Genomic DNA, 17,926 nt, shown 5'->3' on the forward strand with positions numbered 1-17,926 from the left:
GGGTGTTGCGGGCGCTGCGGGTTCTGCGGGTGCTGTATACGTTGTGGATGTTAGATTTCAGATGTCAGATCCATGTCATGGCTTTAGTAGACATGATTGCTGATTCAGTACATCTTTTTCATTTGATGAAGCGCCCTATCTTCAAAATTATTGCCGTATCGCATACATAACGTACAGCAAATGGTGTCTTCTTGCAAAATGTAGGATGGGAAGATTATATATGTTTACCGGTTATCTGCACTTTTCTCCCGAATCCTAAATCTTTTTGAATTACCATTATTAAAATGCGCATGATGTAGTCGGAGCCAAGTATCATTCCTAGACACATGTATGTATGCATAGGCTCAGACATCTGGAATCTAGAATGGCAAGGAAGTTGAAAGGCTGATCGAGATCGCAAACTCATAGTGGGATAAACACATAGCTGGACACAAATTCAGACAGTACGTCAGAGTGGAAAGGACACTCCTTGACCCTCCTTATCCCTCCTTGTCCCTCCTTATCCCTCCTTGTCCCTCCTTATCCTTCCTTATCCACTCGTTTTCGCGCCTTTTGATTTCTTCCTTGAACAACCTCACTTAAATCCCCAACTGGCAACACAAGAGGGAAGTCAATGGACTCCAACATTTGGGCAACAAAAATGTACCATATCGGGATACAAAGTACGAAATTGCATGCACCAGCGGCCTTGAAGCGAGAAATTAGCGTGAGTTTCTGCAGGAACAGAGTAAAAAGTACACAGTGAATCCGAAATCTAATCACCTACTATTTCCACTTTCGCTGCTAAAACACCATTTCCTAGCGCACTATAGAAATGAACAGCTGCATAAAGATTATATGCCGCTACTAGGAATAATAGTGCGAGGAATAGGCACACGTTTGTGCGAATAGAACAGATAAGATACACGAAGGTGACCACGGCCAGAACAACGTAATATAGACCTTTGCGAGTCAATAGAAAAATCTTGATCCCTTCGCCTTGAAGCGCGACTTACCTGCAGTTGCATGGTATCCTGTTGTCTCTACACCCTCCAAGCTGCTTCCCGTGGAGGAATATTTGGCACCCACTGCAAAGAATGGTATCATGGAGGCTCCTTGGGCGAGCCAGAATGCTCCTGTTACGTACCCAATAGCATCTGATTCCCTCTCGGAATGGTAAGGCTCACCGTATGTGAAAAAAACAGCACATGAGAACGTATTTCCAAGTATCCACTCTCCAATTGCACCGATGACCTGAATTATGCCACCGAAAAAGATGTACGCTGGGCTAGACCTACATTAATATGAATTCTAGACATTTAACCTGGCTTGATCTTACAGGATGGCCCCTCCGTCTCCACCAGCGCCCCTCCAACCCATGTGAAGCATTGCATTAGGAGTAGCAGACACTAAGAAGCCCATCAGTGATATGGGGGTTGGGTTACGAAAAGTCCGCCGCAGGTTTCCTGCAATAGGCATCTTGGGAGTCAGGTAGAGCTTCTCAAAAGTATCCCGGGGAATGGGAAACATGACACTCTCTGTGGTGCGCATGGGAGAAAGTATCTCCGTGTTGAATTCTATGTGCTCTTCCATTGGCTTAGCAGACATATTGTCAAGTTGATATCTGAGAAATTGTAAATGGAAACCTGGCTTCAATGCAATGCGATTTCCTTTTTCCTCCTTGCTGGGGGTCTCACAACCCACTTAATATAAGGAGAAAACGGGAAACCTGTTCCTTTACCCCGCAATCGAACTTATTCGTGCCCATACCCCGGGTTATGCCCCCTGGATAAGTCAGAATCTCCGCGGAGCTATGGATGCTTTGTATGGTGTCAGCAACCTGCACAAAACTCAAAATGGATAGGAGTTCCGCAATATGCTGACGAAATGAACCTGTTGAGCCGATATAGGATGTTACTTTGCTCTCGTAAGATGGGCTTCCAAAACTCTTGTTTCCGCAATACCCGCCCAAACGAGTCAATTGATAAGCGGAGTAGCTGTCTACTTGACCGATGGTATTTGAAAACCAACTCTCGACTCCACACTAAGATTTCGGGCTGTCTAAGAGAGCGTAGTAGTCAGGAATGGCTGATGAGAGCCGAGGTAATGATTTGTGCCTACGGCCACGGTGAAGCAATAATATTCAATCCGGAACGGGTCGCTCTGTCCAGAGGATGCGGATTGAAAATGGACACCTGAAAATTCGCTTTATTACTCTGGTTATTGTAATAAGTATCTACAAGATAATAAATCACAGGGGGACCAAAGCCTCAATGATCAAACGTTGCAAAACACTTAAGTTCGACCCATAGTAGCTCACTATCTCGACTGACTCATAGATGTATATGCTTTAAGATCGCGGAGCGACGCTCTTGCCGTTCTGGAACACAGCACATGTGCTAGAATGCGTCACAGATGAGATGGCATGACAACCTGTTTGCCAGTATCGACATTGTCTCGACGCCAAAGACTAGTCACCATCTTTTGCTGAGTGTAGAACGCCAGTCCAGGCTTTCCATAGAATGTGTTTGCTCCCCCACCTGCAATGCTCTTCTTATTCCCAGTGAAAGAGAACATGGGAAGTGGGACCGGTAGTGGAACATTGATGCCGACTTGTCCTGCTTCAACATTCTTTTGGAAGTATGAAGCGGAAACGCCTGACGTAGTGAAAACACACGCGCCATTGCCATACTCATTTGCATTAAGAAGTTGGATGGCTTCTTCGAGGGTCTGTACAGAAATACAAACCAATACGGGGCCAAATATCTCTTCTCTGTAACATTCCATGTTCGTTCTGACATTGGTTATAACCGTGGGTGCCACCTAGAGAATGTTAGTAACGGAAGGCAATGTAAGAGCTAGAAGCAATAGCAATGGGCTTTCACGTACGAAGTTTCCTTTGGGATAATTGTCTGGTTTGAACCCTCGACCGTCCAAAACGACGGTGGCTCCATCACGCTCGGCACTGGCGATAAGGGATTCAATCCTAGCCTTGCTTTCGGGACTGATTACCGGACCGACGTCGGCGTTTTTCTCGAAGCCGGCAGAGACAACCAGAGCTCGCGCCTTCTCAATCAGGTCAGGTATATAAGTTGAACTCTCACCAACTGTAACAAGTACACTCAGTGCCATACACCGCTGCCCCGCTGCCCCAAAAGCAGCACCGACGATGGCATCCAGAGCGGCTTCTTTGTCTGCATCCGGCAGAAGGACAGCATGATTTTTCGCGCCGAGATTAGCCTGCATGCGCTTTCCATTGGCTGAGCCTCTGGCGTAAATATACTCACCAGCGCGATTGCTACCGACAAAACTGATTGCGCGGATGGCAGGCTCGTCAAGAATGAAGTTGACGGTGTCTACAGAACCATGGACGATGTTAAAGACTCCTTTGGGGAAACCTGCCTCCCGAGCAAGTTCGGCGAGAATTAAAGCAGCGCCCGGGTCTCTTTCCGATGGCTTCAAAATCATCGTATTTCCGGTAACGACTGCAATCGGAACACACCAGAGGGGGATCATCGCAGGAAAATTGAATGGGCAGATGGCAGCGACAACACCAAGAGGTTCTCGATAGCTTCTTGTTTCCATGTCTCGCGCAACCTCGAGAACCTCTCCTGGGAGCTGAGTAGTGATACCACAGGCTGTTTCAGCAACCTGCAGCCCACGAAGGACGTCTCCCCGAGCATCCTTGAAAGTTTTCCCTTGTTCCAAAGTGATTGATGCGGCTAGGCGGTCCCAGTTCTCTTTGATGAGATGCGTAAAGCGAAACAGTATTTGTTGTCTGGCAATAATACTGGTTGCCCGCCATGCGGGAAATGCTTTCTTCGCGGAGACAACTGCTGCAGAGAGTTCCTCGGGGGTAGACTGTGGAACACGCGTGACAAGATTGTTCGTTGCGGGATCGCAGACTGGAATCCATTTGGTAGCCTTGGAGGGCAAAAATTCATTATCAATGAAGTTGGGAGTATCGGTAGGAGAACTGATAGGGTTGTGTGACATGCGAACTATGGCACCTGTTGAGGCGGTCCCGGCGGTATTAGCAGTCATTTCGATGGAAGGGATGTCAACGAGATATTGAAGCGTCGGAGAGCACTGCTGAAATTTTTGCTTCAAAGTGATGATACGGAGAGAGTGTGCAGTGTGATAATTGAGTGCTATATAGTGTTGAAAGGACCTGGCACGGTAATGCTCTGAGCTTCGTCGTCTGAGGGCTCTGTGTCAAGCGAGTATTGCGGGTATTGCGGGTTTCTTCGTCAACCTCCCTTGGTCCGTCCCGCTATTCCCTCTGGGGCCCTATCCTAGCAAGGCCACAACCTCGGTCCTACCTCGTCGACTCTTCAGAGGATTCTCGGTTTGAAAATGGTCCGGCTATTGCGGAGAGGGATGGACACCAATATTGTTTTCGTCCGGCCTGTTTAACGTATGAAATCGAGGCACTGGCGGAGAATGATACGCGGGAAAGACCCTCCCAGAATGAAAATCTCTCGGCACCTATTCGGATGTTGTCCTCCTAATCATGATCATTTGCGGGGCCCCAAACGGTTTTATTATCAACTCTTGTCTACTTATCTAGTATTGCTCTTATTTCCATCTCCCATGGGGACTGAACTACTTTCCTCCTCTCCAAAATTGAGGTTCCCTCCGCATCATACTCAACATGCACTTTGTCGACGCCTTACAGAATAAAATCCGCGCCAACTACCCCTGGGCAGCGTCTCCACTCATAGTGTCGGCGCCCATGGCCAAAGTCGCCATGCCTAAACTCGCCGTGGCTGTTTCCCGGGCGGGGGGTCTAGGGTTTATTGCAGCAGGATATCATAGCGACCACCTTGAGGATCTACTAGAGGAAGCTGAAGATCTATTCCAGGAAGGACTACCCGACACTCCGGTAGAGAGCGAGAAAGGAGTCCCAAAGTTCTTGCGTATCGGCGTGGGGTTTATAACCTGGAGTGCCTCCCTGGAAAAGGCGCTCCCCTCTTTTTCCAGATATTGCCCCGCTGCTGTTTGGCTCTTTGCTCCACCAAAGGGCTTTCAGGACCTTATTCCCTGGGCCACCAAGATCAGAGAGGCCACCGCATTGAGGACCAAGATCTGGGTGCAAGTCGGCTCTGTATCCGATGCGGTCGAGGTAGTTAACGCCATCGACCCCGATGTCATCGTGGTCCAGGGACTGGATGCCGGTGGGCATTCGCTGGCCCGAGGAGCCAGCATTGTTTCCCTTGTACCGGAAATCAACGACAAGCTTCGGGAGCTCCGTCCGTATCCTCAGAAGCGGGCTGATGTTCTAGCTGCTGGCGCAATCAGTGACAGTCGCGGTGTCGCCGGAGCTATGGCTCTTGGTGCTCAAGGGTGTGTTCTTGGAACACGTTTTCTTGCTAGTCCCGAATCTATGATCGCTTATGGCTATCAAAAGGCAATTCTAGATGCCTCGGACGGGGGCATAACCACAGTTAGAACAAAGATATACGATAAAGTTCGTGACATTCATGGATGGCCTGAGGGCTACGACGGCCGCGGTCTGATAAACAAGACCTTTCTTGATCACCTCGGAGGCCTCAGTGAAATCAAAAACCGCGAGCTCTATCGTGAAGAGCTGAATCGGGGCGACGAAGGCTATGGACCCAATGGAAGGCTTACCACGTATGCTGGGACCGGTGTTGGACTCATCAAAGAAGTGATTTCCGCGGGGGACATTGTGAAGTCCTTGCGTGAAGGTGCCCGCAACATTCTCTTTGGGCAGCATCAGCCCAAACTTTGAGTTGAGCAGGTGCTGGGAATGGTATATTCCCACCAAGTCAAGATATCCAACCTTTGGGAGTACTGAGTTGACCCTTTCTTTCCTGTGCACTGTTATGTAATTGCGCAATTCTTCGGTTTCATAAACAATAGAACAATGTACTGGACATGTCTTGGGCAGTAATCGAAGTCAAGGAAGAGAGGGGTTCACGTAGAACACCATTGAATACTTTCTACTATATATGTTGTTCATTATATAGATACCGGCTCTGGTCCACGTGGTGAGTGGTATACGTATGAACGCCAACATGTATCAAAGGCAGCTTCGCCGTGCTCGGCACCCGCTGGGGGAACTTCAATTGGCAACATGCATACACATACTATCCTTACATCCGCGGAGAAGCGCAGCTTGGAACTATTCTGTGAAGATTTAGTGTCTTGCGGAGCCGCAGAACCTCACGGTATCGGGCAGATCGTAAAAAAGCTGGTCCACGTATCGGCTCACTTCAGCTCGCGGCCGAGGTCTGGGGAAACATAGCCGCCGCCGCATCCGCAATATCCAGCAAGTGTATGATGACCATATGAATTCCATGGGGATATTAAGGAAATCGCAGACAGTTCGCCGAGGCATTTCCACACAACCACAGACTTTGTTTCGCGCACAGGGTAACTTTGGCCGCCCAGCCGAGCCAGTCAGGCCATGCGTCTGTCGTACTGCCAATCTGCATTAAAGAAGCGGTTCCCTCCGCCGCTGGTTCGTCGTTTTTATCGATATTGGCAAGAGCAAAGTGAAGAGAATAGCCCAGTATTTTAGACAAAACTCTTTTGAGAGCCGCCGCTTTAAGAACCGACGCCTTTGCTCGTGAATCGTGACCGTGATGTCATCGCATTTGAGCGAAATTGAGTTGGAGGACCAGAAGTACTTGAAAGAAGTCCAGGCCGTCAAGGAATGGTGGAAAGGCCCCCGCTGGCGTTATACCAAGCGTCAGTTCACGGCGGAGATGGTGGTCGCAAAGCGTGGCAATCTCAAGGTTGAGTATGCGTCGAACGTGCAGAATAAGAAGCTCTGGGGAATCCTCGAGCGTCATTATCAGGTAGGGCGGTTGCTTCTGGTATTTATGAATCCGAGTATACAATAGATCGCACTGACGACGTTATGCCTGAGGGTAGAACAAAACGGCCAGTGTCACATTCGGCTGCCTGGAGCCCACGATGATGACACAGATGGCCAAATTCCTTGAGACCGTCTACGTTTCCGGGTGGCAAAGCTCCTCGACGGCGTCGTCCACGGATGAGCCGTCTCCCGACCTAGCAGACTACCCCATGGTAAGAGATATGGCAGGCGCCGTGTCACGCAGTGTGCCGTCGGCTGATCAGAACTAGGACACCGTCCCCCGGAAGGTCAATCAGCTGTTCATGGCACAACTCTTCCACGACCGGAAAATGCGCGAAGAGCGACTCTCGGCGGCCAAGGCCGACCGTCACAGGGTTGCAAATGTCGACTACCTGCGGCCCATCATCGCCGATGCCGACACCGGGCACGGAGGATTGACGGCAGTCATGAAACTGACGAAGCTGTTTGTCGAGAGGGGCGCGGCAGGCATCCACATTGAGGATCAGGCCCCGGGGACCAAGAAGTGTGGGCACATGTCCGGCAAGGTATTGGTCCCTATCAGCGAGCATATCAACCGGCTCGTGGCAATTCGGGCCCAGGCGGATATCATGGGTATGTTCCAGTTGCTGAAAAAGCCGAACCACGCCTTGCCTCGTGCCTTAGTCCCCCTAACCCGATGTAGGTCTTGTGGCAGTTCAGCTAACCAGCACTAGGTGTGGATCTGGTGATTATCGCCCGAACCGATTCGGAGGCCGCAACACTTATCACATCGACGATTGATGACCGAGACCATCCTTTCCTACTAGGGACAGCCAATTTCGCCTTGCAACCATTGAATGACCTGATGGTTGTCGCCGAGAAAGCGGGTAAGAGTGGTACGGCGCTGCAGGCCATCGAGACTGAGTGGCTATCTCAGGCTCGCCTGCAAACCTTTGACGATGCTGTGCTCGATCAGATCCGGTGGACAAACCACAGTCGCCGGGAGGCACTCATAACACGCTATCTGACAGCCTCGAACGGCAAGAGTAACTCGCAGGCCCGGGCTATCGCGCGTGAGCTACTGGGTGTTGATGTTTACTGGAGCTGGGATTCACCTCGAACCCGCGAAGGCTTCTACCGCTACCAGGGCGGGACGAAATGCGCCGTGAACCGGGCTAATTCGTTCGCGCCCCTTACGGACCTGTTGTGGATGGAAACTGCCCGTCCGGACTATGCACAGGCGAAGGAATTTGCCGAAGGTGTCCACGCCGTTTGGCCGGAGCAAAAGTAAGCCTTTGCGACCCCGTTCCTGCCTCCTCTCCCTCTCCTCTTCCAGATAACTGTTTTCATCTTCTTCGCAACTTGATCATTTGTGGTAGACCGTTGCTCACTCAAAAGCCAGGCTGGCCTACAACCTGTCCCCTTCGTTCAACTGGCAAGCGGCCATGCCGCGCACGGAACAGGAAACCATCATCACACGGCTGAGTGAGCTCGGCTATTGCTGGCAGTTTATCACGCTGGCCGGTTTGCATACGACCGCCTTGATCGGTCATCAATTTTCGAAGGCCTTTGTCGAGCAAGGCATGCGGGCCTATGGAGATTTGGTACAGGAGCCGGAGATGGAGCAGGGAGTCGACGTGGTGACCCATCAGAAGTGGAGCGGCGCAAACTATGTAGATGGGCTGCTGACTATGGTGACTGGAGGGACCAATAGTACGGTGGCAATGGGCGCTGGTGTGACTGAAGACCAGTTCAAGTAGGCGTAGCCCACAAGCGGGCGCCGTATTTCCAGGCCCAGTGAATGGTTACTCCCGTTACTACACGAATATGTGAATATGTAAGTATAGATATCTATACATCACTGCAAATATTTTCCATAAATTTTCCATAAATTTCTCTCTCCCTGCCCTATATCCTTCTTGACTTCTCGCCTTCAATGCAATAGCTTAGGGTTTTGAGAAAATCTTTCACTTACTGGGGCAACTTAATTACAGTGTCTGTGTGAGCCCCGTGGGGACCACCCCGAATCTCTTAGGGTCGAATTAGGGTCCCTGTTCCAGTATGGACAAAAAGGTGGGGCGGGAGTAGAGTCGATTTAATTAATGGCAGGTAGAGTTGCATCACTTCTCGGCATAGTATGAAAGCTTATGTTTTCCGAACTTTTAAGGTTTAGAGCATAAATATGGAACCCGCGTCTCCATGCTTCGTGCAACAGTGGCGGTGAGCTGTTCAAAATCAGGGAAAGAGCGGTTTGTTGCACGGCGAACGGTCTGTTGAGACGAGGATAGGATCTAGGAGGGCAGAAGGCGTATGCCAACAATTCTGTATTATTTAAGATGTTTGTTAAATCTAGGATGACCTCTAAGTGAGGGAGGGCTATATGCCTAGTCCACAGCCTTCAATAGGATAAAATTGGAGACTTGGAGATTCAAAACCCCCGGAAGGCTAAGTGAAAGGTGCATTTGTGCCCTCCACAAATACGACTATCTACGATACAGAAAGCACTATGGAAAAGTCCTCCGACGATATGGAGGGAGGCACTGTGTCACAGCAGTACTTAAGGCTGAATCCTTAACATGCAGCCAACAGAGATCCGTACCCCACTCTCAGAAATACAATCACCCATCTAAGCCCAGTTTCCCTCCACCTTTGCCAAAAATATGTGTCAGGCAGCATCCAAAAGCAATTAGGCGTTGAGAAAGACAAGAACTCTAGCCGCGTAGAAACTCAAGACACTCAATTGATGAATCTCCAGCGTCAAGGCCCGGTCAAATCTACCTCAGCCCTATCCCCGCCCATAGCTCTACGATCTGTTCCCCGGATGCCCAAGTCTTGCCAGGGCTTAGCTCTCTTCTTCATGAAACTCGCAACAGTTGTGATATTGCGGCGTTACGAACAGTGCAAACTTATATCGTGTAATACTTGCTAGAACAGATCGGTATGGGTGCGGTCAGAGACGGAGATGCCAGGTAACTAGTTAATCCGCCCCAACTCTGCATTAGTCATTAACGCGGCGCTTCAGGGGTATTCAGGGCGTTCAGGTGAAGGGCCTGAAGGGGCTGAAGAGTAAAGCGGCAAGGGCCGATGTCCCAACGAGTCACAAAAAACGGGTGAAAACGGACATACTGTTGAGTTATAAGTGACGCTTCAATGTTTGCATAGTTGATGGGAGTTGATTGTATTGTTGTGTGTTGTTCTAGGTACAAAGAGGCTGGTAGCCAGGTAGACATATATACATGCACGTGCTCCCGTCCCCGTGACTATCTCAGTGACCGCGATATTCAACACTCCCACTCGCTGATTTCTTTCGCCATGAAGAATGTCAGCGATCAACCATCACGGTTGCTAGGCCCCATTAAAAACTCCAAAAAAACCCCTGGGGTAAAAAGAAGGAAAGGGTGCCTGCATGTACCGTTTCGTTTTTGGCTTGAAAGCTGGTGTCCCATGAGAGTATCACTCAATGCCGAGGCCCTTTCGAAACCATTCAAATCTGATTCGTGCAAGGGGCTTCGTCAAACCATCAGCAATCTGTTCCATTGTCGGGACATATCTCAGTTCCACTGTCCCAGCATCTTGAACTTCTCCTTGCCACTTTCGTTGGATTTCCATATGTTTTGTACGCGAATAGTATTGAGGGTTCGAGGCCAGCGCAATAGCTCCCTGATTGTCGCCGCAAATGATTGTTGCGCATTTTCCTTGGCTCATATTCAGCTCATGAAGGAGTCTCCTCAACCAGATAGCTTCCTTCGTTGCTTGTGTCTGGCCAATGAATTCTGCTTCGCAGGTTGACAGGGCAACGGTGTTCTGCCGTTTCGATTGCCAGCTGATCGCTCCACTTCCAATGTTGAACAGGTATCCGGCCGTCGACCGTCTTGTTTGGCGACAGCCAGCCCAGTCTACATCTGTGAAACCACGAAGCATCTAGAGCGAGCCTTTGTATGTGAGACTGAGAGATTTGGTGCCTTTAAGGTACCGAAGAATTCGATGGCCAAGCTTCACGTGTTGTGGACCAGGGTTTGTCAAATGTCTGCTCGCCGCTGAGACTGCATATGCAATATCACCTCTAGTTCCAAGCATGATATACATCAGCGATCCGATCATACGCTGATACTCGTTCTTCAGAGTCGAGGGACAGATGTATTCGGGTCCATTTTCTAGCAGAGGTAAAGTGTCTATAGGTATACTGACGGGTGCACAGTCTGACATTCCAAACTGCTAGAGGACCTTGTGTACGTGAGCCTCTTGGCTGAGATAGAGGATTCTATTCTGCCGGTCTCTCCGAATGGCCATGCCGAGATAGTAGCTGCATAGGCCCAGATCTGTCATGTGAAAACGATTTCTGAGGCTCCGTTTGATCTTCTTTATCTCTGCAATACTTGGCCCGATGATCAAGAGGTCATCAACATATACTACAATGTACATACTACTCCGAACAAAGATGCTGAGATCAGCGTTGATGGGCTCAAAGCCAAGGCCCCGAAGGAAGTTAGTAAGAGTCTGGTACCAGATACGAGGTGCTTGTTTCAGGCCGTAGAGTGCTTTGCGGAGCTTGCAGACCCTAGATATGCCATCCGTAGTGTGGTGGGGCTGTTCGACATAGATCTCGTGGTCTACCTCGCCGTATAAGAACGCTGTTTTGACATCCATCTGCTCGATCTCGAGATCAAGGGCAGCTGCAATTGCGAATAGGGCCTTGTAGCTCATTGGTTTGACCACCGAAGCGAAAGTTTCGTCATAATCGACACCTTCCTCTTGAGTAAAACCTCTGACCACCCATCTGCACTTGTAGCGGACGATCTCTCCGCGAGCTCCTCTTTTCAGTTTGAAGATCCACTTCCCGCTTAGGACTCGGCGATGGTTAGGCGGGTCAACGATTTCCCAAGTTTTGTTTTGCTTGAGCGATTGTATCTCTTCGGTCATTCCCTTTTCCCATTCGAGCCAGCGTGGATCATTCTTGGCCTGACGAAGGGACTTCGGTTCAAAGGGTTCAGTCTCTTCCGCGGCTACGGTCAAGAAAGTTGGAATCACATTCTCGTCAGGGACATTCATCAATGCAAGTTCTTCTTCGTCGTAGTCAGATGTGTCCTGAGAGGTTTGTGCATCCCGAAGCTTGAGCTCAGGGTGACGTTCAAGTGTACCGCGAGGCACGATGTATTCTGCGCCACCCCCTCGGCCCTCAGAATAATTCAGCCAATCTTGTGGAATTCGCCCTTGCTGAGCATCGCCTTGTTGCTGGTCACCACCGGACGGTAAGTCAATCCTAGGGACGGAGTCCTGTGAAGCAGGTGATAAAGACCCGAAGATATCGTCACTCCCTAGTGGTGAAAAGGTCCTTTCTCCTTGTCCAGTAACAGTGGGCTGCGAGTCATTATTACTCGACTGAGGCATATGCTCTTGCACTTTGTCGTCCGATGATCTAGGCTGTGTTTGCCCTTGCGGCGCCAGGGATGCTTGACGTCCCGAGGCTGGCACGGATGCATATCGCATACTTGCCGACGGTTGGTTTGTCAGTCCCACCGTCTCACTCCCCCCTGCAGCAGCAGCCGTTGCCCCAGGTAAGCTCTACTGTTTGGCTCCCACATCTTCTATGGTCTGTGTAGAGGGTGTGTTGAGGACTTCATGAAATTCTGCGTTTGGCGTACCAATGATCCTGCCGTCTTCTAGTAGGATGCGATAGTTCGTATTTCCTTCGTATCCCAGTAATAGACATGGCCTTGTTCTTGGTCCCGCCAGCTTCTTTCTTTGTCTGGGTGGAATGAGATACTCTCCCTTGGATCCTATAACTCTCAGCCGTGATAGGTCAGGCTTGTCACCATACCAAGCTTGGTACGGAGTCATGTTACGTTTGGATGATGGTGATCGATTCGAGAGGAAGGCCGCAGTCCGCGCAATCTCCGGCCAGAACTTCGGCGGTAGTTTTGCATACGCGAGCGTTGGTCCGACTCGATCGTAGATTGTCCTATGGGCCCTTTCTGCCACTCCATTCTGTTGGTGCTGATCGACACCTATAACTTCGGCTTGGATTGCTCTTGAGAAGAGGGTGAACTTCATTTCTTCTCCCACTTGCTCAGGGATCCGGTCAAGACGAATTCGTCTGCATTTGCGCTCGGGGCGCTCATTGTGGTCGAGGAAATACCGCAAGGACTCAACAACGAATTCTTGGCGCTATGGTATAGGGATGATCTCAACCCATCCAGTAAAGTCGTCGACAATGGTTATCCAGTAGCGGCTACCATCAAGGCCCTCCTCAAATGGTCCTGCAACATCGATATAGAGGAGTTCCATGGCATATTTGGATCTTTTGCTCGCTTCTGAACGACGATAGGGGGTTTCGGTCATTCGTCCCTGGAGGCATAGGTTACAAGGTTAGCGTGGTGCAACGTCCTGAATGCCGTAGGCTTGCTTTTTGAGTCGTTGAATATTCGCATCGCTCATGTGGGCAAGCCTATTGTGCCAAAGCGCCGATTGCGGTCTGATGTGGTAGGCTAGGAATACGGGTTTCGCCCACAGGTCGAGTACGTAGACTCCATGATATTGGCTTGCAGTGAACAGGTTCCTCCCATCTAACTTGTTCCGAATCTTTGCACCATTGCTCGAGAAGTCTATCTTTGCCCCCCGATTGAGAAGTTGCAACACAGATATGAGGTTTGCATGCGCGGTCGGGACGAACAAGACGTCATCTAGAACCAGCCACTTCTTTTTGCCTTATACATTGCACAGGATATTTGCCACTCCTATACCAGAAGGAGCCGTTGAGGTGTCGACGCTCCTTAACGGTGGACCATCATATTTGTCCATCTTGACGAATCTCAAAGCATTGTTGCAGACGTGCTAGGCACACCCACTATCCACGATCCAGGCGTCACGGATCGAGGGAGCTTTTGTGACCATCAAACAAGGAATATGATCAAACGTAGCAAAGTTTCCTTCGATTTCCGCTCCGAATGCTTCATTGATATCTTGTCTCGAGACTCGCGTCGCCATGAAGGTAGGTCTTTTAGGGTCCCTCGGCCCCTCAGAATCGTCGTCCTCATTGTCTGTATTGGCGCGCTTCTTAGATAGCTTACGGGAGTCGGCGGTTACACCGCTGGACCTTGGCTTGCGTGTCTTTTTCCGTTTTTCTTGGTCCCTCAGATCGGGATTCTTCTTGAAGCATTCAGGCTCTGTATGATAGGGCCTTCGACAGAAAGCACAGAACGGGACATTATATATCTCGATTCGGCATGTTTGCCCGTCTAGGGACGGTATGATCTTTTTGTCCTCAAAGCTTCGGCTCAGTGTGAAGGCGGGAAGCGCATTTGTGTCTGCAGGCTTGTTACCCAGCTGTCCTTTTCGATGCTCCTCCTCGATGGCCTTGTTCTCAATGTAGTCAAATGTAGGAGCTGCTTTGGTAATATTTCCATCTTCATCTCTATCGTTGACAATATCCATTTGTCTGAAAATATGGTCGCGGAAGCTCTCATATTCCGGACCTAAAGCATGCAAGAAAAAGAAGGTTCGTTCGATTTCAGAAGTAACACAAGCGGGGTCAAGCAAGAGTTTTTCCGCATAGATCTTTCTAATCTCGGCCCCGAGGGCTTGTGCACTCCCACATTTTGCTCGGGTAAGAGACATGTACCTTCGCTGAAGACTGATATATGTCCCTGAGCCTTCTGGTTTGAAGTTTTCTTTCACCGCTTTGATCAGTGATTGGACTCGAATGATTTCGAAGGCGTTTATCCGCTGAGCCGCATTGTGGGTCAGCTTTGCCGCAATTATTGACGAATAGAATGTCTGGCGGTGGGACCAATGCTATGCCTCCTCCTCTTCCATAGGTGGGATCGGTCCATCTTAAGCCACCGGAGATATACGAAGAAACTCCTTGACTTTTTGGTTCCACTGAGCCCAGTCGTTAGCATTATCGAGAATTGGTATAGCATTGTAGAATAAGCTCAAGCCTATTTGTTCGAATTTATTCGAATCCATCCTAATAAGGGGACTCTTCGGTGCTGAAGAATTCGGCGCTTGAAATGGCACTCGAGCAGATCGAAGGGACAGAAGGCGTATAGCTTAATAATTCGGGCGATCTTGGCTCCAGACCAAAAAGTTCCAGGCTCGAAGCCTTGCTTGGTTGACTAGAATAAACGGATTGGGAACGCTCTGACGAACTTGGGCTAGGTGTATACGATAGAGGAACGTATTCGCTGTCTGGTAGCTCGTAGGACTTGAGATGACGGCTATAAGATCCGAAGAAGTGAGGAAAACGGACGCGGTCGACCATATATCGTGATTGTTGCTCTGCGAAGGTTATGGGTCTATTTGGTCGGAGATTGTACCGGGCTAGGCTGTTGCCGGTCGAGGTCAATAGTGCATCGGTGTTTGTTGAGTTGAGATAACTCGGCCCTTGTTCCGGATTGGGGAGTACGGGTTGAGCTTAGCGCGGAGAATTGTGCTCTATAGTATTCTGGCAATCGGCGATCACAGAGGCAACAGCGAGCGCCCGGCGTGTGCGCTCTTCTAGAGGTAAATTTCTATAGGCTCCTCCGACTGCGTGTCGGGAAAGTAATGGGAAATTCGTCTTCTGGATTTGTGTAAAGCGCCAATGGCGGATGTTTCGAAGATAACACACCAAACTGAGCTCTTCGTCAATCCAGTTGTGTCCCTTCTGTGATCCGGGTTTTCTTGTCATAGGGTAGAATAAAACTTCGTCCTTTTTCAAGGAGATCGGAATTTTGAGAGGGAAAAAGTAGTGTATCGGCGTGCTACAGAAGGCAGGTTATTGCATGTGTCTCTGGCGATATGATATGTCTGCAGCGGTGTGACCAGGTGTTGTTTGTTGTGCAACATGGCTGTAGGGTATCATTGGTCTAACGATCATCTGTAGCGGTGTGATAGCTGTCGCCCATTTGTAACACAGAGGTGTATCCCAGGATTGGTCTGACGAATGTCCGTAGCGGTGTGGTGGTTCTTTGTGAGATTTGTGTGATAATTTCGCACAATTCGTTTTCCTCTTGGACGTGAGAGACGTGTTTTCTCTGCTGAAGTTCGAAGCAAGCTGTTCCAGTTCGGTCAATAGATGAAGCTATCACTTGGCGGGGAAACTTAGTAGGAAGTATTTTCCAGTTTGATGTGCGCAGTCTCGGGCTCATAACCTGTTGAGTTATAAGTGACGCTTCAATGTTTGCATAGTTGATGGGAGTTGATTGTATTGTTGTGTGTTGTTCTAGGTACAAAGAGGCTGGTAGCCAGGTAGACATATATACATGCACGTGCTCCCGTCCCCGTGACTATCTCAGTGACCGCGATATTCAACACATACAACAGCCAGGATTCGCATGTGGTCACCCACCATACTACTAACTAGCCGGCGTGTGGCTTAAGTACGGCTGAGCGGACGGGAAGCCCTGTTCTCCACACCCTGTGGTCGTATGTGCTAGGCTTAATGATAAACCTAACTAGTTAACTATCCAATTCTACAACTACTGTAATCTATCGCGATAGGGGTGAGTAGGGGTGAGAATCAGCGCAACCGCTGCACTGACCCTCTTAGCTGAATTATGGTAGACCATGATTGGGTCTACCTAGTCCCTCTGAAACACTCGGTCCCTGGCATTAGCCACCAATTGAGTCGTGTCTTCCACAACACACCAAAGAACTCAGCATTGTTCCAACACTACTACTATCACCCTTCGATGTTGTTCTCCTGTTCTGTATGATCCCCAAATAAGGTGGTTCTGGCCTTCGCTATCAGGCAAACGGGGATAATTATTCTACATACTGTATCGGAGGTAAATTGGCGTGACTAAAATAATATACGGCCTTTTTAGCCTCTACAGGTATTTCTAACCAGCTGATTGGTCTAGGGGCTATCAGGGGTGCCTACAAATTCCTGCAAATTAACGTACTTTTGGCCTTGTTGTTGCCGTGTATAATTGGTTCGAATCAGACAGATGCCACGGCGGCCCCGTTCGTTTCCGGTTGGAAAGGACTTGGGGTCAATCGCTAAGGTATTGCATTAGGTGCAAAATTCCCATCGACTTGAATTCTTAGACCTTTTTAAACACCATACCTACGTTGAATCATGGGCCCATGGAAGAAACGATTTCCACTGCGACGCTCTGTCCCAGCGCACCGGGCCAAAGACGAGGCCGAGTCCGATCGTCCTGAGGCTGAAAACCCCGCTTCTCAGTCTTCAATTCCCTTATTCCCGAACGGTATCAAGGTCTTGCATGACTGCGAGAATGCCCTGGTCGATGTTTGCTTCGTTCATGGACTCACCGGCGATCGGGAACGGACTTGGACAGCGGATGAGCAACAAGACCCTTGGCCAAAGGTATTGCTTCCTTCGAGGCTTCCGCAAGCTAGGATTCTCACCTTTGGCTACGATGCCTACGTAGTGCGGGGCTCCGTTGCTTCGTCCAATCGCCTTGGCGATCATGCGTCCAGTCTGTTGAACAAACTCACTTCGAACCGAGAGTCATGCAATGCTACTACTCGGCCCCTTATCTTCGTCGCCCATAGCCTTGGGGGCATCGTCTGCAAGCGGGCTATTCTTTTGTCGCAGAATAGCGCCGAAGATCATCTGCAAGACATTTTTAATGCCACTAGAGGCATAGTCTTTCTGGGTACCCCCCATAAAGGGGCATGGCTGGCGAAATGGGCGACTATTCCCGCCTCGGCACTAGGGTTTGTCAAGTCTACCAACACAAACCTGCTTGACGTGTTGCAGAGCAAGAACGAAGTCCTCGAATCTATACAAGATGACTTCTTGACTATGACGCGAAGATTGCGAGAGAATGATAAGGGCCGCCTCCAAATCACCTGTTTCTTTGAAGAGTTGCCTATGCGATTCGCTGCGAATATTGTTGAAAAGGACTCTGCCTCTCTCGAAGGATACACGGCCATCAGCATTCACGCAAATCACCGAGATATGGTGAAGTTCATGTCCGCGGAAGATGATGGATTTGTAGCGTTGTTGGGAGAGCTCAAGAGGTGGGTCAAACAAATTGGTATGGCAGCTTAGAAATCCATGAAAGAAATGATGTACAATAGCTAATTTCCTACCAAGATTGGGCTTCTAGGGCAAACGAAGACAATTTTGAGTTTAGTGACGAAGATCGTATCTGCCTGAATCAATTGAAA

The 17,926-nt window shown here is 49.5% G+C and overlaps 6 protein-coding genes across 6 annotated transcripts; 3 read left to right on the forward strand and 3 right to left on the reverse strand.

Moving 5' to 3' along the window:
* Window positions 1-951: 951 nt before the first annotated feature.
* N7458_006303 (uncharacterized protein) lies at window positions 952-1,587 on the reverse strand (the record flags this gene model as incomplete). The annotated part of the gene is made up of 2 exons (XM_056909685.1): window positions 952-1,267; window positions 1,319-1,587. 2 exons carry the CDS (start codon window positions 1,585-1,587, stop codon window positions 952-954), a joined length of 585 nt encoding a protein of 194 aa, XP_056765389.1.
* Window positions 1,588-2,388: 801 nt separating this feature from the next.
* N7458_006304 (CoA-acylating methylmalonate-semialdehyde dehydrogenase) lies at window positions 2,389-4,023 on the reverse strand (the record flags this gene model as incomplete). The annotated part of the gene is made up of 2 exons (XM_056909686.1): window positions 2,389-2,802; window positions 2,869-4,023. The coding sequence occupies 2 exons, from the start codon at window positions 4,021-4,023 to the stop codon at window positions 2,389-2,391; spliced, it is 1,569 nt and encodes a 522-aa protein (XP_056765390.1).
* Window positions 4,024-4,633: 610 nt separating this feature from the next.
* Window positions 4,634-5,734, forward strand: N7458_006305 (nitronate monooxygenase; the record flags this gene model as incomplete). The annotated part of the gene is made up of 1 exon (XM_056909687.1): window positions 4,634-5,734. The coding sequence occupies one exon, from the start codon at window positions 4,634-4,636 to the stop codon at window positions 5,732-5,734; it is 1,101 nt and encodes a 366-aa protein (XP_056765391.1).
* Window positions 5,735-6,590: 856 nt separating this feature from the next.
* N7458_006306 (isocitrate lyase) lies at window positions 6,591-8,565 on the forward strand (the record flags this gene model as incomplete). The annotated part of the gene is made up of 5 exons (XM_056909688.1): window positions 6,591-6,824; window positions 6,883-7,038; window positions 7,096-7,438; window positions 7,540-8,092; window positions 8,208-8,565. The coding sequence occupies 5 exons, from the start codon at window positions 6,591-6,593 to the stop codon at window positions 8,563-8,565; spliced, it is 1,644 nt and encodes a 547-aa protein (XP_056765392.1).
* A 5,071-nt stretch (window positions 8,566-13,636) lies between these two features.
* N7458_006307 (uncharacterized protein) lies at window positions 13,637-14,236 on the reverse strand (the record flags this gene model as incomplete). The annotated part of the gene is made up of 1 exon (XM_056909689.1): window positions 13,637-14,236. One exon carries the CDS (start codon window positions 14,234-14,236, stop codon window positions 13,637-13,639), a length of 600 nt encoding a protein of 199 aa, XP_056765393.1.
* A 2,629-nt stretch (window positions 14,237-16,865) lies between these two features.
* On the forward strand, window positions 16,866-17,807 carry N7458_006308 (esterase/lipase family protein; the record flags this gene model as incomplete). Its single annotated transcript, XM_056909690.1, has 1 exon — window positions 16,866-17,807. One exon carries the CDS (start codon window positions 16,866-16,868, stop codon window positions 17,805-17,807), a length of 942 nt encoding a protein of 313 aa, XP_056765394.1.
* Window positions 17,808-17,926: the final 119 nt, after the last annotated feature.

Source organism: Penicillium daleae (assembly GCF_028827525.1).
Source record: "Penicillium daleae strain IBT 16125 chromosome Unknown utg000006l_segment0_segment0, whole genome shotgun sequence".
Lineage (NCBI taxonomy): Eukaryota > Fungi > Ascomycota > Eurotiomycetes > Eurotiales > Aspergillaceae > Penicillium > Penicillium daleae.